The sequence below is a fragment of the Sphaerodactylus townsendi genome, linkage group LG07, assembly GCF_021028975.2.
Source record: "Sphaerodactylus townsendi isolate TG3544 linkage group LG07, MPM_Stown_v2.3, whole genome shotgun sequence".
NCBI classification, from domain to species: Eukaryota; Metazoa; Chordata; class Lepidosauria; order Squamata; family Sphaerodactylidae; genus Sphaerodactylus; species Sphaerodactylus townsendi.
In genome coordinates, this window is record NC_059431.1 from 27,418,698 (window position 1) to 27,439,652 (window position 20,955).

Below are 20,955 nucleotides of genomic sequence, written 5' to 3' on the forward strand. Positions count from 1 at the left end.
AGGTCTTGTTAAGTTGGCTCAGATGCCCCCTTTCCTCCTTTGGGCAGGTTCAAGTTTAAATGACCTGAGAAAAGAAGAGGAGCCAGTGTTGAGCCACAGATCTTATTATCCGCTTTCAATGTTTCCCATTTCCTCCTTTCAGATGTTCACAGAGCCCTCATACAAAACATGATCTGTTTAATAGACTACAACCCAAACATGAGTTAGCAGTGTGATGCGACAGTCAAGAAAGCCAATGCGATTCTGGGCTGCATCTGTAGGATCATAGTGTCTAGATCAAGGGATGTAATACTGCCACTCTATCCTGGAATACTATGTCCAGTTCTGGGCACCACAATTCAAGAAGGATATTGACGAGCTGGAACGGGTCAAGAGAAGGGCGACCAAATGGTAAAAGGTCTGGATTCTATGCCCCATGAGGAGTAGCTTCGGGAGCTACATAAGTTTAGTCTGGAGATGAGAAGATTAAGGAGGTGACATGAAAGCCATGTTTAAATATTTGAAGGGATGTCATGTTGAAGAGAGTGCAAACTTGTTTTCTGCTGCTCCAAGATTAGGACTAGTAATGGATTCAAGGTGCAGGAAAAGAGATTCCACCTAAACATTAGGAAGAACTTCATCATAATAAAGGCTGTTTGGCAGTGGAATACACTGCATTGGAGTGTGATGGAGTCTCCTTCTTTGAAGATTTTTAAACAGAGGCTGGATGGCCATCTGTCGGGGTGCTTTGATTGTATAGTTCTTCATAGCAGGAAATTGGACTTGATGGCACTTGTGTTCTATTCCAGCTCTATGGTTCTATGAGTCTAAATGCTCACCAGAATGCTATCCTGGCATATTTCACTGCTGTAAAGTACAGCAGAAAAATATTACCATTTTCCAAGAGCAAAGCATTTGGGAATTGTCTGCAATTGCCTTGTACACAGTAACATCTCTGTAGAATGGAAAAGGCTTTTATTATTCACATTGTGATACACAATACCACACAGTAGAATTAGTCTGAAATGACATATAGATATAATATTTTAATTAATAATATGATTAGCTGTAATACCTTTTATTTGTGCATTTCTTTTTTTTAATTTTAGGTAGGCTTAATTCAGTATGGCAATGACCCACGAGTAGTGTTCCAGCTGAATACTTTTAAAAATAAAGAAGATGTTGTACGAGCAATGTCACAAACCTTTCAGAGAGGAGGAGAATATACTAATACATTCAAAGCAATTGATTTTGCCAGGTAATCTTATCCAGTGATAACTATTATCCTATGGTAGCAAATTCAAGAAGAATAGTCATGTTAATTTGCTGTTGCAAAACCAGCCCAGATTCCTGTAGCACTTCAAACAGCTAACAGATCTGCTAACCATCCTAGGCAGAGTTAATCCTTTTGAAGTCCACTGAAGTCAACTTACAGCCCCATCCAAAAGGGGGCCCCAAATCCACTGGTGGGAGTGGTACAGGGGTACACCGGCAGATTGGACCTCATGGGACATTTGCCCTGGCAGAGGGGCGAATCCACTGGCAGGCATCCACAATCGCCCTCCCCAGTGGTGGAATGTCATGCAAGCATCCCTGCATCACCACTAACATAGTGAGGTGTCGCCAGGGAGGAGACAATGTTAGTCAGCTTCCTCCTGGCCTTTGCCCTCATTGTACTGGCAGCCAGGGCTTTGGACTTACACCACCAAAAAGGTGGCATAAGTCCATTCAGCCCCAAGAGGGAGCTTTCCAGCTGCGGAAAGGCTTTTTTGTGTGTTTCCAGCTTCCCCACACCACTGGGAAGCCTCTTTGCGGGTGGGCAGTGCCTGTTCAATAAATCTGTTAAAGAAGGATGTGATTTAGTGATAGAGTATCTGCTTTGCCTGCACGTTCTTAAATTCAATCCCAAATATCTCCAGTGAAAAGGATCAGGTGATGTGAACATCATGAGGCTCTGAAGAACTGCTGATCTGAACAGACAATACTAATCTTAGTAGACCAGGTCAGCAGCCTTATGAGCTCATGACAATTTAGAATTGCATTAATTAATAAACTCTTCTTTATCTTGCTCTCATTGCAGTATATTTCTACTTATGTAATATATAGTTTATTGCAACATTTAATGTATGTTTACTACTTGTAACTTGTTTCAGTTTTCTTGAAATCCTAGACCTATTTAATTGCTTATCCTCAGCTTATTGATGGTGTTCAAATTATGTAAGTCATCTTGAGTCTCATAAATAACATAAAATAAATAATGAAATAAACATTGTCTACTGTCACCTACTAATTATGATCTTTGCATTAAATATCTTTAGTTTGTTCTACCGTAATAATGAAAATGTGCATTAAAAATAGCCTTCACATCTAGCAAACTTTACTGTTCGTATACAGACGTGAAGCTTTCTCCAAAGAAGCCGGTGGGCGGCCAACAGCCTCTAAAGTAATGGTGGTTGTGACCGATGGTGAATCTCATGATGGCTCAAGACTTCAAGATGTGATAGCTAAATGCAATGAGGACAACATCACTCGATTTGGTATAGCAGTATGTAATGTTTTTATTATTATAATGCTCATTTTTAGTTGATTTCACTTTGTTAAATGCATATGTTACAGAAGTTTGAAAAGATGAGAGTCACGGGCCTGGAATTCAGTAACTCTGGAGACAGTTTTTTGGGAGGATTGTATCTGTTCAGGGCTCAGTTTGAGTGGAACCAAGTATAAGACTTTCACCTCAGTCAACGAATTACCTCTCTCCATTCATTATTGAATAGTTATTTGCTTAAATGAGCCACATAATTCTACCAGATGATTAACTTGGGAGTAATTGTTGTGTCTTAACCATTTTCCATCACGATGACATCATAGAGAGGCATCCATATATTTTTTCTACCCTAAAGTAATGTTTGAAGTGAACATCAGTGTTCGTGGAGAGGAAAGAAAAGACTAAACAAAGGGAATTTCACCCTTTTTAAAAATACAAGTTCATTCTTCTGCATGGCAAGGAGAATGTGGTTGTTTGTTAACCTTTGTATATTGAGCTGCCACTCTCAGAGATGTAGACATTGATTTTAGTCATGATGGAAATAGAGATAGAAACAATTATTCAGCTGCCTTGCATAGATCAAGGAATTCTGTAGGCTTTCAAATGAAAGGGAAAATGACTTTTTTTCTCTCTTTTCCCTCTAGGTATTAGGATACTTAACTAGAAATGACTTAGATACTAAAAAATTAATTCAAGAAATCAAAGGAATTGCAAGTCTTCCAACATCAAAATATTTCTTTAATGTCTCCTCTGAAGATGCACTTTTAGGAGAAGCAGGAACACTGGGGGAGCGAATTTTCAGCATAGAAGGTACCAAACACAGTTTCGTTAGAATGCCTTCCTTGAAATTTTTTTAAAATTCTAATTCTGTTCGTTTATTATCAGGTTCTTTATACACCTTCAGAAGCTTTAAAACACAAATGTCAAACTCATGGCCCTCCAGATGTTCATGAACTACAATTCCCATCAGTCCTTGCCAGTATAGCCAATGCTCATGTTGAGAGGGACTGATGGGAATTGTAGTTCATGAACATCTGGAGGGCCACGAGTTTGACACCCCTGCTTTAGAATACTGTTTCATTCCCAGGTAAAAATACAACAAAAATATGACTTCTACTTCCCTGATATATGTAATATAAAATGGCAGGGGATTTGTGGAAGGAAAAATAATTCAACATTCATTGGCCAAGAACTACAGAAACGTGCAGGTTATTCCCAAGAGGGCTTTGGATTTGTTTCTTTCAGCCAATATCTCCTCTCCCGGGCCATGTGGCAAACTACTTTGGAAAATTGAATGGAGGTTTCTGTTACAAAGGCATAAAATTAAATATCACTCTTGGTATCTAGAATCCTTGAATGCACATGCAGTTGATTCCATACATTTTTTGAGATCGAAAGGGCTTTCTTGTATGGAACATGTTTGCAATTTTTGGTATTAGGCATGTGAATAATTCCCAAGAATCCTGTTTCATCACCAGGTACTCATCAAGGTGATTCATTCCAGATGGAAATGTCACAAGTTGGTTTCAGTGCTTCTTACTCACCACAGAAGGTAATTAGTATCCTGTAACTTGATGTATGATTGATTTATACTATACCATCTGCACTGTATTAACATTATTATGTAGCATGTTACACAAATATTGCACACATGATTGTACTTTCTCTTTAAGCAGAAATTTTACAGATTTATTCAAAATGGCAAAGAATCACTAAACAAGGGAATTGTGAAGCCAGAAATTATATTAGAGGTCATATGGACCGTAATAAAATTTGAGACAGGGTATAGCACACCTAAATTATCTCAAAAAGATCGTTGTGGGAGTTACTTCCCCATTTCTTCTTCACATATTGCTCTAGTCCTCTGTACAGAGCAAATGTGGTTTCCACCTACATCAGCATAATCTTTATAGGGGAGAATCATAGAGTTGGAAGGAGTCACGCAGGCAGTCTAGCTCAAGCACGATCAGCCTAGACAGAGTGTTAAGCATGAAGGTCTGATCCATATTGAACCCTCCTCTTTTATTTTTAAGTATCAAACACAGGGACGTAGGTATAGATTTTTTATGGGGTGGGTTCAGGGGATGGGGCCATGCCCCCACCCACTCATTGGGGCAAGGGACGGCAGACTCCCAGCCAGCAGCAAGCAGTCCCTTCTGCCCTCCCTTCCGAGCAGAGGTGAAGTTAGGGAAAATGGAGCCCAGTGCAAAATCTGAGTGTTGCGCACCCCAACCCCATGGGCGGCCGCTGTGATGCTGAAATCCACCCCCAAATACCATCATTTTCAATGGTGTTTAAACTAGGGAACCCAGGTTCTCCTTTTAAATTCACCTTAAAGGAAGAATCTGGGGTCCCCAATTAAAACAACATTGAAAGTGATGCTATTTGGGGGTGGATTCTCCCCCACTCTGAAACAGCATCACTTTCAATGTTTAAACTGGGGACCTCAGATTCTCCCTTTAAATCCATGCCGAAGGGGATGGATTTAAAAGGAGAATCTGGGGAAAATGGGGGGGTGCCTGCTGTCAGGGGCAAGGGGGGGTGCCTGCTATCAGGGGTGCAATTGTTAAACTAGCAGCACCACACTTCCGGGGTATCTTTAGGAGACGCTCCTGATGATACCACCCAGGTTTGGTGAAGTTTGGTTTAGGGGGTCCAAAATTATGGACCCTCAAAGGTGTAGCCCCCATCTCCTATTAGCTCCCATTGGAAACAATGGGGGATAGGGGCACCTCCTTTGGGAGTCCATAACTTTGGACTCCCTGAACCAAACCTCACCAATCCTGGGTTGTATCATCAGGAGAGTCTTCCAAAAATTCTTGCAATTTTGGTGGTGCTAGCCTAAAAACTGTGCCCCCTACTGGCCAAAAACTGAAAAAAACACTTTAAAATACAAAAAAAACCCACAAACGGGTGGGGCAGAGCTTTGGACATGTAATGATGTGGGGGTTTAAACCCAGGAAAACCCCACCCCCTTAATCTATGTCCTTGGTAAAACACATTGGGAGTATCTGATGCATGTTGCTTGACTTTACATGTTTCCTGTTCTGTTGTTTCTAAAAATCAGTCTCAAAATAGATGGCTTTGTTTTAAATTGTGTGTACTTTGATTTCCACCCTCCTGTTAAGGAAGCTCTGATATTAGGTGCTGTTGGGGCTTATGAATGGAATGGAACAGTGATCCAGGAGATATCCAAACAAACAATTACATTTCCCAGTCAAGCATTTGGAAAAATTTTGCAAGACAGAGATCAGAGCTCCTATTTAGGTGAGGATGGGAGTTCCAGATAGCAAAAAATCATGCAATCACTTACAGAGAATGAAGGGAAAGTGAGATAATTTAAAGTTTATTTTTGAAGACTATCACAAACAAAATACGTTGCACTTGGAAACAGTTTCCAAAATACAAAACACTAGTTCCGTCAGTCAGGTGTTGTAGTTTTTTTAAGTCAGGTGATCATCTGCTTTTTATTTGATTGTTTTATTTATTTTAAACATTTCTGTGCTGCTTTTCCACTCAATCAAGGCCCCAAGGTGACAAATATAAACATTTTACCACAAAAAGCAAATAGTGGAATCTAGGCAATCTCAAAACACTTTCTTGAGTGCATACATATTCCAAGTATTTAATCTAAAGTGCTCAAAGCATAACAGAAAAGTTTAATGAGTAGGTCCATCTATATATAAATAGTATAAATCAATCCATGCAAAACAATGAACCACCACATTTTCTTGCTCGTTCCATGGGTTAATATCCACTTCAGTTCATGCAACCTGCTCGCTTGTGGGGCATGGTTCACCTTTCATGCAAATTAACACATTATACACATTTAAACACTCAACAATTGTTGGATCTGTTCTAAAGGTGTCCATCAAAAACATGTTGGTAGAAACAAAAGCTGTAATCTAATCTAGAGATTACCGGACCAGGCACCACAGGGGCAAGATTTTTCCTGCCAATGGAAGGGCTACATTGTCTGTTGCTTGCAACTGATTACTGCAATATTTCTCCTCAGGTTATTCTGTTACTGTTGCCTCATCGGAAAATTCACTTTATTTTGTTGCTGGAGCTCCGCGATCAAACTACACTGGTCAAGTTGTGGTCTATGAGGTGGATGTCAATGGCAAAATAACTATTGTTCACTCTCAGAGAGGAGAACAGGCAAGTGTAACATGAATAGCTTTCCTGAGCATGTTACTTCTATCTTGGGGGAAGGGGGTCTGTTCCTTTGCATTATGCTCAAGCCGGTTCATTGCTTGTATTTCCCATGCTTTTTCCATGCTACGTTCAGTGTGTGCAAACCTTATTGCAATGCATGATTGTAACTGGCATAGAAGGGGTGCACTGAATGGTCATATGCATCACATGCTTTTAAAAAGTGTTTGTCATTCCAGATTGGCTCCTATTTTGGCAGTGTCGTGTGTTCGGTGGACGTTAATGGAGATTCAGTTACAGATGTGCTGCTGATCGGTGCTCCCATGTTTATGAATGACTTTAAAAAAGAAGAAGGAAGAGTCTACTTGTTTTCTATCAGAAAGGCAAGTAAATTGTAACAGGGTTCCAAGTCACAGTCTTAGATCTACCAGAATGTTTATGCAACTGGAAGGATTACCTCTCACAGAGTGTAACTTTCTCATCCGCACCCCCCATCCCCTACCAGGGCATTTTGGGCTGCTATGGGCAGGGAAAGGCGAGAACATTGCACTATATGAGAGTAAATCCTTCTGCCTGTGGAAAAACTCTAGTGAATCTAAGCCCCTGCCTCTGAGTTCTGTGATATATTTTAATATAACCTTAAATGCATACCTAAATCTGTCAACGAAGGAAGAGAAACATACCATTTATTTTTGGAATATGCTGCCACAGGAAGTGGTGATGGCCACTAACCTGGATAGCTTTAAAAGGGGCTTGGACAGATTTATGGAGGAGAAGTCAATCTCTGGCTACCAATCTTTTTTTTTTTTTGATAATATTTTTATTGCAATTTCACAATAGGTATTAAAGAATATTTCATACATTTATAGGTGAGAGCATTTGTCCGTACATAAAAATAAAAGAGTTTCCCATATAGAGGTTTACAAAAATCAAAGCTTTACTACTCACATTTAATATTTATCCTTAATCCCTTAAACAGACCCTTCCCTCCTCCCCCTCCCACTGAATACCCCTTTGACTTCCCCTCTATCGGTTTGCGACTAGTATTATTAAAATGTACAAAAATTGTATATACAGTGATTTCTTCTTAACTAAACGGTATAGAGAGAGCAAAAGAAAATTTAACCTTAAACACTTAGCAAATTCGGTGAAACTTTATTAACTCTAGCTAAGTAGTTAATCCATGGCTGCCATACTTTATAGTATTCCTCAGTTGGCCGGTCTTTTAAATTAAAAGAAATGCTGTCCATCATATACAGTTGCTGAACCTTACTTCTCCATTCCTCCACACTCGGTATCTTCTTGGTCTTCCAGAATCGCGCTAGCACTATCTTTGCTGCGGAGAACATATGGAACAATAGGTGCTTACTATCAAAAGATATATCAAAAGATAACATATCTGGCTACCAATCTTGATCCTCCTTGATCTGAGGTTGCAAATGCCATAGCGGACCAGGTGCTCGGGAGCACCAGCAGCAAAAGGCCATTGCTTTCACATCCTGCATGTGAGCTCCCTAAGGCATCTGGTGGGCCACTGAGAGTAGCAGAGTGCTGGACTAGATGGACTCTGGTCTGATCCAGCAGGCTCTTTCTTATGTTCTTATATAGAGTTAGTTAATCAATTCTACACACCATGATTATGCTAGTTAACAATATCTGTTTCATTCTTCTTCTACAAGAGGAGAGCTGCACACTAATGAAAACTTTTAAGTCAACCTTTGTTGGATTTGTGAATTATCAGTGCTGCTTATACTTTTATACCCTGTTCTACTTCTAAAGAGTCTGGGCTATCATACATAGCTCTTTCCACTGCCTCCCTTCTCCATTTGATCTTCACACCAACCCAATGAGCATGACCAACCCAAGGTCACGCAGAAAGCTTCATGGCTAAGTAGGGATTGGGGTCTCCCTGTTTGTTTATTTATAAATAATTATCCCCCCCCCCCCCCCGTATTAGAGTCTCTAAGTAGCTTACGCAGGTTAAAATCAATACAAATCATGATAAAAAACATCATAAATAAAATATAACAATTAAAACAACAATAAAATAACATTAAAAAAATCTCAACTCTACTCCCCCCACCCCCAGACCAGCAGCTGTAGAGGGGGTTTTCAGGAGGATAGCCAAAATACCTGGGTGAAGAGAAAGGTCTTCACCATGTGCCTAAACCCATAAAGGGTAGGCACATGATAAATCTCTAAGGAGAGACTATTCCAGATCCTGGGCAATCACAGAGAAAGCCCTCTCGCGTGTCACTGCCCCTGCACCTCGGGGCAGGGTTACCACCTGGAGTGCCTCCCCCTTAGTCCTCAGTGCCTGGGCAGGTACATACGGGCATAGGTGCTCCTTCAGATAGACCAAGTCCAAGCCTTTAAAAAATCAGGCTTAATTGTTACCAAACTGGCTCTTAATACACACTATGAGGATTGCACATTAGGCATCATGAACCAAAAGCACCTGCACAGAATAGCCAGAGTAGCTCATGGATTTCTGTAGAAGCAGCTACAATCCCTTCAGTTAACTGTTTGCAGAGAACGAAGAGTGTGACAGGAGATGAATACGGTTCCTTACTCCTTTTCCTAGACCGGTTATTAGCACTGAGCATTTTACAGAAGATTACGGAAAGGGAACCATGCATGCGGGTATCCAACAGGGATGGTTGCTAGCTGAACTTGGTATCTGCTTAAACAGCAACAATTATCAGTGCAAGCATTGTGGTAGAGTTAGTTCAGCGACAGTTGCCAAGATGCTTCATGGAAAATTGTTCTCATGTCTCTAAGTTGCGTTTAACACTTCCTTTATAGCTGGCACAACAAAAGTCAAGGGAGTTAAGTATTTCCACAGCTTTTTCTGTCTGCGTAGGAACCAGGAAATTCCATGCCTCTTTCGAAGAACTGTATTTGGATACAAGAATTTTAGTCTGAATTAATAAAATGCAACCTTTAATGGTGTGCCCCACCCTTTCATTTTCTGATGTTTTCTCATAGGGCATTTTGGGTAAGCGAGAACTTCTGGAAGGTCCTCAAGGATTAGAAAATGCTCGCTATGGATCTGCCATCACTGCTGTCTCAGATATTGATTTGGATGGCTTTAGTGATGTGATAGTTGGGGCGCCATTAGAAAACAAAAATTCTGGTGCAATTTATATTTACAATGGCAAACAGAGGACAATACATACTAAGTATTCTCAGGTAAGTCCTTTTGAATGCAGGCAAATAGGAGTTTGTTTCCTGTTTTGTATTGTTTAGAACTTTGTGAGGCTCATACAGTGTTTAATATCTCCTTTCATTCTTACCTGTTTTCAGATCCTTTTCTCTGTTAACCTTGATAAATAAATTCATCTGCATTTATTTATTTACTTACTTATTTATGCCTCACCTTTCTCCCCAGTGAGGACCCAACAAGCCTTCCAGCATTTTCTTCTCCTCCTCTCTATTTTATCATTATAATCCTATGAGGCAGGTTAGACTACGGCCGATTGTACCTTGGTGCTCTGCCCTCTGAAAGGAGATTTTTTTGGGGGCACAGCTTCTGTTACAGATAGCTTCCCACAGACACACACACACACACACACTTACAGCGTGGCAGATCCCATAATCTCTGCTGTTGTGAGAGCTGGCAAAGAACAACCCTTTCCCCCTGCTTTGCAGGAAAGATGAAAGAAATGGCCCTGTGTTATTCTTTGATTCGGGCATTTTGGCTCCACCTCTCCTCCCCTGCGCTACTTTCGCCCTCCCTGATGATTGGGAGGGCTTTGTATAACTTTATTTCAACTTCAAGTGTTTGTGCAATACTAGATCTATAAAATAATGATAGATCAAATACAGGAATATCGAAATACCAAGAAATATCAAAATAACAAGCCTCTCTCCCGATGGCAGCAGGGGTGTGTACAGGTGGTGTGTGTAGTGTGCGTGTAAAACCGGGGGAAGAGAATATCAGTTCTAGGACATGCCCCCCCTTCATTTGGAGGGGATTATTTTGAGAAAGCAACTACAATATTAATATAATTGTAGTAACACCAATATTGATAAAGCCATTTAAAGCCAGCAATCTTGCAACTACTGGGTGTGATTAGATCTGTGACTTTAAGAGTGAGTCGATTGGCACAGTTAAGCGAACCAGGAAAGCAGAGACCCAGGAGAGTTCAGTGGTCAAGTCCCACAGGCAGTGGGATTCCTCCTCACATGTAAACAGAGAAATGCAAGGAGACCCCTGAGAACCCCACAGCTCAGTGAAGTCCCCAGAGGTGAGTGTTCCGTGCATAATGGACCTCAGAGTCTGTGGCTGGCCCCAGGTCACTGAGCAAGCTTCCATGACTAAATGGGGATTCAGAACTGAAGCTCCAAGGCCCTAGTCTGATCATCTGACCACCGTGGTTGCTTACTTTATAGAATTTACAGTCCAGAGCCCTTCGGGGATGGGGCGGTTTAGAAGTCCAAAAATAAATCCAGAGTCTGCAGCAGCCATGGATGCAGTGCTCCCATTCTGCCTCCAGAGGGCTTCCAGACAACACAGGAAGGCAAAAAAAAGGAGAATCCCCAGACACTTGAAAAAAACCCATAGGTCTTTTAATAGTGCCAGTGTGTTCCCTTCTCAAAAGACCTGTAAAAGCCAACTAAAGGGAGTTCCATTTCCCAGGAATGCCCCTAGCCCACCCCCAGCTGCTCTGGCATCCAGCTTTGAGCTTACGCAGCTCTTCAGCTGGCAGTCTCCACATTTGCCCCCTCTGCTGATAAATTTGCTACTTGCACCAGTAAGTAGTGTTTACTTGCACCCACGCTGGTGCGAACCCATACCAATTCCACAAGTCCCGTCATCCCCTCCTTCCTGGATTGGGCTGCTACTCACACAGCTACACTTTATTATTATCAGCAATAATTTCTATTTCAGTATGTTTTCATTGTGTGAGTGCAAATGCATCTAAAATGTGTTAGTGGCTTTGCATTTTTTATCACTGTAATTTTATGATACATACCAGGAAAAAACTCTCCCATGACACCTTAAAAACTAATATCCATACCATGTGGTAAGCATTTTGGATTTTACTCCACCATTTCAATATATTAGTTTTGTAACTAATTAACGAAACAATAAATGAATATGATTTCATTCATAAGGAAGGTATTGTGGGGGAGATTCCTCAAAATGCATAGTAGATGAAACAGTGTGATTTTCTCTTCAGAGATCAATCTATATATTTTGCAATCATCTTTCTTTCCAGAAAATTCTAGGATCTGATCCTGCATTTGGCCAGCAGCTACAGTATTTTGGAAGAGCAGTAGATGGCCGTAATGATTTAAATGGTGATGGAATTACTGATGTATCTATTGGCAGTGACGGAAATGTCATTCAGCTTTGGTTAGTAGTGATTTTAATGTAGTAAAATATAATAGTACAAGAAATAAATGCATACGTTAAATGCAATACATTATTGGTCAGTTAAAATCCAGCACAAAATCCTAAATATCCAGCGTTAGCATGCAAACACCGAGTACCCACTGTTAGCATTCCAACACCCAAGGTATGTACCATTGGCATATTCTTCTGCCACAAGCGTGGTGCCAGCAACCCAATTTAAATATGCAGCTGAACAGGTGAAAATGTGCAAGTCCAAAGTTTTTTGTATTGAACATCCATATGGAAATAACGCTTCCTTCCAAAAGATAAAGCTGAGGAACAATATTTTCTTCATTAGCACAAGTACTCACTAAAGGGTGCTATTTGGATTCTACAACAGAAAACAAAATACAACTGACCTTTAATAACTGGCAGTATATTTGAGGTTAAATCCATTCCTCCATTGTCTTTTGCTCACGTGAGGAAGGTCTGGGGGTTTCCAAAGGTCCTTCTCTCCAGCTACATCTTCCAGGCTGCATTCCTGTGATCTGAGGATCTCTTCCTCCTCAGTAGCAGCACAACAGGTGTAAAAGCCATTTTGTGAAGAGAACTCTGCTTGTGATTTTTCAGTTTCCACTCTTAATATTTTTTCCTTTATTTGCCTAATGATTTGTGCATAATTGTGAAGATAGACTTACTCACTCTGTGTCATATTAAGGCTAACATTCCCCAGATGTTATCCTATACCTAATTCTGAATTGGGCCATAGAGAGTGGATTAATAAATAGGTAAAGGGGAACAAGGTACAGTTGGGAGGATTTCTCTACAAATTTGAAGTTCCAGGTTTGAAAAAAGTCTGAAATATAAAGGAAAAAATACATTAGGGGATTAAAACTCCCCCGGAACAATGAAAACATATGTAGCTTTAAGAAAAGAATTCCCACTGAAATCTCATTTTGGAGGCTACTAAGCACACAATACTGCTGTGTTTAAGCCTTGGTTTTTGTAAAGCAAAGTTCAAAAGGCCCAGAAGCTGATTTAGAGACCAATGATACTCTGGAAAGGAGTATCATGTTCCCTGATAGACAGGAATGGCATAGTGGAGAGTATTAGAGACTCATTACTAATATTATTCAGTCAGACGCATTTGTTCTTTTAGGTCTCAGAGTATAGCTGATGTGTCTATACATGCCTCTTCTACACCGAAGAAGATCAGCCTACTAAACAAGAATACTGAAATAGTTCTGAATATATGCTTCAGTGCAACGTTTAGACCTGCCAGTACAAGTAATCAAGTGGGTAAGTACTTCTTATGTTTTATAGCATGTTGTGGAAGAGAGCTATTTAATTTATTGATGAAGAAGAAGGGAATACTAAAAACATACTGGATCTCTCCAACCCCCCTCAAAATTTAGATTCAAATCAATAAAAATTGGGGTGCTGTGTGGTTTCCAGGCTGTAAGACCGTGTTCTAGCAGCATTCTCTCCTGACGTTTCACCTGCATCTGTGGCTGGCATCTTCAGAAGATCTTCGACAGTACAATAAAAAATTATTCATATATTTTGGGGAAGGACAATTTGCTTTGCTGTTGCAGTGCATACCAGATGTTTACAACCACTTAATCCTACCAGTGGGTTTTATTCATCCCAGCCAACCCAAAGCACAGCTCAGGTTACACCCCTCCTACTACAGCCTGTTACACCTTCCCCTAAGACTGGGGCAGAACCAGGCATGATACAGAGTGTGGTATGAGGGGGGAGATGGCAAAAAGCGTGGGAAAAGCCCAGAGAAATTAAATTCTGTAGCTGCAGACCTTAGCTTAAGACTCCTTTTTCAAGGCTATCCACTGACTGTATGTCTGAAACACCATGGACAGCTTCTTCATAAGGCTACTACACTTTTGAAATCTCCTCAGGTATCAGATACAACCTGACATTGGATGCTGACCTCCTATCTTCTCGAGTGACCTCAAGAGCATTATTTAAAGAAACCAGTGAGAGGTATCTGCAGAATAGCATCACAGTTCAACTCAGGGAGAACTGCATAGAACATGTTTTCAATATCCAGGTAAATATTATTACACAACTATTCCACATGACATATGAGAATAAATCTGTGTTGGAGTTTTGTGTATCAAGAACAGGAGGCTAAATTGTTTGCTGGGGATGAGACTGTAGCATGGTGGTAGAGCCTCTGCTTTGTTTGCAGGAAGCTAAACCAGGATGCCTTACCCTGATGTACTGTTTTTTGTGCAGATAATATTTTTGTCAAAGAAAGAGTGGGCCCCTACTGGGGGTTGAGGCATTCTCTTGATGCTTCCCGCCAGCGCTGTTGTCAGAGGCTTGCTACTATGATATAGACCCAGACTGAAATAGGACAACCAGTTTGCTGCCTCAGGATAACTAAGTTGGGCAGCCCAATTCAGAGCCCCTGGCAGCGGAACACACTTTGGCGCCACCAAATAACCTTCAAAATGACTTCTCAGCAGTGTAGGGGGGCAAAAAACAGAAAAAGCCTCCCCACTGCCCAAAAGACCTTCATTGGGTTCTATGGGTCTATGCTAAAGAGCAGCATAAGCCCAAGCCCCCAGGACCAGTGTTCCAGGTTGGCTCCACTCCTGGCCACACCTCCGGAATGCCCCCACTTGGGCAATAGAGGCACAGGACGGTTGACATGTTGTTCTGCACCAGGTTTGGCTGCTGTGGAGGACCATGGCAGCTGTCTGCCTGTGGATTTGCTCCTCCACCAAGGTAATTACCCCAGAGAGGGCAAATCTGCCAGTGCAGCCCCTCTCTGCCTCCATACATGGATTTGCACCCCTACTTCTGGATTTGGGTGTCAAGAGGACATTGGTTTTTCCCTTTCTTTAAAATAAAATTAGAATATCAGTTCAGGTATCAATTGATTGTATGTGTGTGTTACTATAGGAGCTCTCTGATGTTGTCAACTCCCTTGGTGTGCGCATTGATATAAGCCTCAAGAATCCTGGCTCAGGTCCAGTTCTTGATAAAGCGTCCCCTGCATCTGTTACTTACAGTGTAAGTATATTGACATGCAGCACCCCTTGTTGTGTCAGCACAAAATTTGCCAGGGAAAAACATGGATTTTGTGTGCCACTCTGATCTTCTTTGGCAGAAAAGCAACCTAAAAATGTAATAGGAAGGCAGGAACTATTTTATTAAATCAAAAGCTTTTGTGGAATAGAGCCCACTTCTTCAAATACAGTGTGTGAATCCTTCCTGTGCATGCACATTCATTCATTCAGTTCATTTTAATATCCCACCCTTCCCCTTTTGGACAGCTTACAATAATCATAAAAAATAAAAACAATAAATATTTAAATATATCATCACCATAGTCCAAAATTCTAAGTGGTGACTAGTTCCAGCCCAGTATAGTTTTAGAACTAACACACCTAGGAACCTAAGTGATGGATCAAACAACAACAACAATAATAATAATAGGCTGATACATTGCAACATCCTGGGCCTCTGAGTGGGGCTTGAATTGTAATGAAAGGCCAACAGCTAAAAAAATTGGCAGCTGTGATATTAAACAACAATAATAATAATAGATTATTGGTTTAGAGTTAGTTAAATAAAGTTGGTAAAAATTGATACAAGTTGGTATAAGATGATGGGGAGGCTTCAGATGTGAACCGTAGCTGCCTCGACCATATGCCTGGTGGAATAGCTCCATCTTACATGCCCTGCGAAACTGCATTAGGTTCAGCAGGTAAAGAAAAAAGAGCATGGTCAAGGAGTCCTGAAATTCAGCAGAGCTTGAAGCATAATTGCAAGGTTAAATCTGCTCAAGAAATAGACAGAGACCATTCACTAATAATGTTAAGCTTGTTAATGACTGCAATGGATGTAAAATTTGAGGCATTCAAAATCCCAAGGCCCTGTTCTGTCCTGAAGGGAACAGTGTGAGACTCCTTTGCTGTTTGACATTCTTTTGCTGAAGGTGACTTTTCACATCTGCAGCAGAGGGTCCTGTGAGCAGATAAGACTGGAGCGAGTGGGTATCTCTGTGTTACTGTGTTGCCCAATTGCCTGAGGTCATGGCAGGGTTGTATAAACACTACAGAAGTGATTGCTTAATCTGTGGGAATCCTTCACTTTCATTATTAGACCAAACAAGTGCTAAACTGAATATTTTGTGTGTCTTCACTTGCATATCAGTCTGAGCTTGGGTTTAAATCATGTAATGAGGACTCAGCCTAATCAGAACTCAGAAGTTGTAAGAGCTGAGGAGAATTTCCAGAGATTTCTGCACCTTACATTGTCTTCCTTCTTGATTATCAAATGCAGAGTAAATTGCACAAATTAAGCAAAAGAATGCTTACCAGGCATCCACAAATGCACTCACCATTGCAAATGCTTTTTCCTTCTGGTCTGAAAGATGTCCAGCAGTAGTTCACACTCCTCCCTCTGAGCAGTGGTTTGGCAGAGGAAAGAAAGACCATTATCTTTAATCATCTCCATAGTCCTTATGAAAAAAGACAGACCCTTGTTTTCTTCTGTGTGTGGCAGAAGGTGGAGGGAGGGTCATTTGCACTGAAGTCTGTAGCTTATCAGAAACAAAAGGAGCACTTTGCTGCTTCTTGCCTTTTGCAGGCAGCAGTACAAAGGAGAGAAGAAACTGTCTGTTCCCAAGCCCTCTTGAAAAGTGGGAGTGAGAGTCAGTTGCACTGATTCTTTAAAAAGATGACTCAAAAAGAGAAACCCTGCACATTTTGCCTTCTCTGTACCATAGCACTCATGAGAGAAACTTCTGCCTTTTTATCAAACTTTCGGTGTGTGCCATAGGAATTGGGGGACAGGGGCAGAATAGTTGGTGGCAAACACAAATAAAAGGAGACTAGTATCCCAAGCCAATATTTATAGACCCCTGAAAGTCACAGAAAATTGAAATATATTTGTACAACAGTTAAGCACGCCACACTTTTGTATTTTGTTTGTTTTGATTACAGGCAACACCACTGGTACCCCTTTTCTGATATTTTTAAGAAGTCAGATTCTATGTTAGAAGGAGCAAAGCTTTTTATTTATTATTTTTATTTTTGTAGATCCCATTTGTTAAAGATTGTGGTGAAGACGACATCTGCAGTGCTGACCTTGTTCTTGAGGTTCAACAGAAAACAAATAATGAGTAAGATGGGATGTTTATTCAGTTCTCTTAAATAGGGGTCAACTATTCTAACTTTGGTTAGCAACAGAAATTAAGGAGAAAATACATGTCTAATGTTTTTGCTATGATTTCATTTGGTTTCAATTATTTTGGCACAGTTTGCACACTGATGCAGAATCTTATTTCACATATTATTCATTTATCATTTTTACTTCATTTATACCTTACCGTTTATCCCAATGGATACCCAAAATGGCTTAAACCATTCTGCCCACCTTCATCTGTGAGGGAAACTAGGCCAAATGGTGTTGTTGGTTTAAGATCTCTCAGCAAGTTTCTATGCCAAAGCAGAGATCTCCCAAATCTTAGTCCAGGACTCTAACCACTACACAAATTCTCAAAGCTGAAACACACATTTACCACCTCTTCCCTCTACTTCCTTCACAATAAACAGTCATTTTCCATTACACGAGAATTGTGCAGTCTGCTTCCAAACATTGTTACCATTTCTGATCTGAGTCACGCTGAACTTTGTACAAACTATAGTGACCAGATTTGAATATTGTTTGCAGTGAACTAAGAAGTTGTGCAGAGATTCAGAGTTTGTGAGCATCAGGCTTGAGAAGTATCTGGAGATTTGGGTGGGGGATGCCTCAGGAGCTCAGCAAGGATTCAATGCCATAGTGCCTGCCTTGCAAAGGTGCCATTTCCACTAGAAGAACCCATGGCCCCACCTCGAAGTTGGCAAATGTATGTGCTTTTAATGGTTGACCGTGGGTTGGTCATCAATTCAATATTGTTAACCACCAATGAAATGGCTTTTTAAAATGTATGTTATGTACAATGCAATCCTAGGCAGTGTTAACTCCAGTCAGTGGCTTAGACTGGAGTATTGGACCGAAGAGTGCCGTGTTGTTACAAAATATGAGTGATTGTCAGTACTGTTCTTGCATGCATGATCCTTCAGAATAAATGATGAACCAGTCACTGGAATGAATGCAAGCAGACATTTCAGATAGAGATAAATCAAAGGTGTCACCAAGCTGTGAATGAAGTATGCTCAAGGCCCACTGATTTCATGAGACTTGAGTCTTTTAACTGCATGCTGGATTCAGTCCTGGCTTTTTGTTTTAGTGCATGTGGTTCTCTTTCACTAGCCTGAAGTTAAACTGCAGACCATATGAACAGTATTTTTCTTTTCTTCCTTGTAACAGCAAAGAACATTTTATTGTCAGCAGTAAGAACAAAAGATTAACATTCACTGTGAAACTGAGAAACAAGAAAGAAAATGCGTACAACACCAGAATTCAAATTGCTTTTTCAGAAAACTTGTTTTTTGCTTCGTCTTCTGCGCCTGTATGTTTGTTTTGATTTTTCTTTTGTTCCTGCTAACACTGGCATTTGAAATTTTTTGCAAGATTAACCATTTCTCTTAAGTACGTGGTCCCTCGAGTTAACTAGCATTAATTACAAATTTGCTATTGTATTGCTCCTGTTAATTTCAACAGAGATTATGCATGTAGAATTAAGTTGTCAGATATTTATGGTTCAGTTGCATGTATCACATAAGTAGATAAATACAGGTCACATTGGTTCGACATATATATAGCATCATGCAAGGGTTTCTTTTCTGTTTCCCTCCTGTGTGCTCCATATAGAAAGTTAAAAAAAAGGAAATTCTGTATGTGATGGGAACAGCAAGAAATTCCCTACCTATGTCCAGGTCTCATTCACTCTGGTTTTGCTTTTAAGTATGAACCACATCTTACTGTTTCTGGCTTGCACCTGCCTTTAGTAGATAAAAGAGCCCTGTGGCAGAGTGGCAAACTGCAGTACTGCATTCAAAGCTCTGCTGACGACCTGAGTTCGATCCCAACAGAAGTTAGTTTCAAGTAGGCAGCTCAAGGTTGACTCAACTTTCCATTCTTCCAAGGTCGGCAAAAGTCTGCCTAGCAAAGGCTGTAATGTGACATCACCCCATGGTAACTGCCTTTGCCTTTACGATTTTTTAGTAGGTAAATCTCTGTTTCTCATTGCAAGAGCTGATATATATCAGCTTAAATAACATAAATTTTATGTACCATGAGATGCCTTTAATACTCCTAGAAGAACTTAACCATAATTTCAGTCTTTCTGCATCATGAGCCCAATTTGGAACAGTGCAAAGTGCTGATTGGAGCTGGTTGGGATGACTGGAGCTGCCGCAAGGAAGTGTTTTGGAGGAAATGTGCTTGTTCCACCAGACAGTGTATATGATAGGGGGCCCTGTGACTCCTCATTTCCAGTGGGTTTTATCAATTCTTCTTCTTGCCCTTCATCTCATGCAAGCTACTTGACTGTTTTGGTTTGTATGGGAATAGAAATGAAGCTGTAATTAGGAAAGTACATCATCCCATGTGCTAAAGCATCCACTTTTGCATAGATCTTTGGCATATCTACTTGTATTGGTAAACATACATTGGTTTGTATGATAAAGGATAGGAAAGTATCAGGAAATTCTTTAGTGGGGTCCATTTCCCTGTATCCTACCTATTGTCGCACATTTTCCTCATTGCAGTAGTTTCTCTTGTTTGATAAACATCCAGGAAGTATTCTTCTAACTTGTTTGAAACAGATTTGAGGGTATTTGTTAAAGCTGTCTATATGAACCAAATCTAACAAGTATGTGATACATTCAAGACCATCTTTCAAGTATTGTTGCCATATGAACTTTCCTTAAAGATCATCATGTAAGCAGTCTTCGATTTTGTAATATAGTTCAATATGTACAGATGTTTATGTATTACCTTTAGGTTAATGGTACTGAAGTTTCATGTCGGGTGAGCACTATCTGCCAGATCAGCTATCCTGTTTTTAAAGAAGGGCAACAGGTATTTCTTATATTTCATATAACCTGGATAGCTTTAAAAAGGGCTTGGACAGATTTATGGAGGAGAAGTCGATCTATAGCTACCAATCTTGATCCTCCTTGATCTCAGATTGCAAATGCCTTAGCAGACCAGGTGCTCAGGAGCAGCAGCAGCAGAAGGCCATTGCTTTCACATCCTGCATGTGAGCTCCCAAAGGCACCTGGTGGGCCACTGGAGTAGCAGAGTGCTGGACTAGATGGACTCTGGTCTGATCCAGCAGGCTAGTTCTTATGTTCTTATATTTCATATTTGAATCATATTTCATGCCATAGTCATCATGTAGATTCATGTTCCAATATAGGAAGATAGAAGTATAACATTTGTGTCAATGAAAAGGGGATGTGGCAGAACATGGTAGAACATCTGTCTTGCATGCAGAAGGTCCCCTATTCAATCTCTGACATGTGCAGTTAATAGGTGATAGGAAACATCTTGGAGAAGCACTGCCAGTCAGAGCAGGCAATACTACCAATCTTCAATAGACCAAATGGTCTGATTCAGTATAAGGCAGCTTACTGAGTTCATCCTCTGCCTCTTTATGTGGGATTCTGTCAGATTTTATTTCTATTAAGGAGAAGAAAAAAACTGGATGTTCAAACTCTTGTGCTTGGGACTCACAGAAAGCAAAATCCAGTGTGGTTTGATGTTCAGCATCTTTCATAAGCTCAGGCTAGTATATAAGGGTTGAAAGAAGCTGTGATTATAATGACAAATGATGTAACTTTGCTTGTATTATCTTAATATTGCATTTCTGTTATGCATAGGTATCATTTGATATTAATTTTGACTTCAATTTGAAAAGTCTTCAGAATCTGGCAGTTCTACATTTTCAAGCATTGAGGTAAGCTATAATATTTTCATGTGTTTTCTGCAGCTCGTAGCAACAGCTAAC

At 40.4% G+C, this 20,955-nt stretch overlaps 1 protein-coding gene across 2 annotated transcripts in view; it reads left to right on the plus strand.

Moving 5' to 3' along the window:
* The window catches only part of ITGA2 (integrin subunit alpha 2), a 67,669-nt gene that overhangs the window by 32,362 nt on the left and 14,352 nt on the right, over positions 1-20,955 (plus strand). For both annotated transcript variants that reach the window (XR_007244979.1, XM_048502614.1), the window contains exons 7-22: positions 1,089-1,237; positions 2,374-2,524; positions 3,169-3,334; positions 4,003-4,076; positions 5,653-5,791; positions 6,540-6,685; positions 6,919-7,062; positions 9,668-9,871; positions 11,905-12,041; positions 13,180-13,319; positions 13,937-14,088; positions 14,949-15,059; positions 17,093-17,175; positions 18,369-18,510; positions 19,947-20,024; positions 20,828-20,904. Coding sequence is in view for 1 of the 2 variants with exons in the window: in XM_048502614.1 (XP_048358571.1) it covers positions 1,089-1,237; positions 2,374-2,524; positions 3,169-3,334; positions 4,003-4,076; positions 5,653-5,791; positions 6,540-6,685; positions 6,919-7,062; positions 9,668-9,871; positions 11,905-12,041; positions 13,180-13,319; positions 13,937-14,088; positions 14,949-15,059; positions 17,093-17,175; positions 18,369-18,510; positions 19,947-20,024; positions 20,828-20,904 (2,093 nt within the window). In the remaining variant the exon portion in view is untranslated. The remainder of the gene's footprint in view (positions 1-1,088; positions 1,238-2,373; positions 2,525-3,168; positions 3,335-4,002; positions 4,077-5,652; positions 5,792-6,539; positions 6,686-6,918; positions 7,063-9,667; positions 9,872-11,904; positions 12,042-13,179; positions 13,320-13,936; positions 14,089-14,948; positions 15,060-17,092; positions 17,176-18,368; positions 18,511-19,946; positions 20,025-20,827; positions 20,905-20,955) is intronic.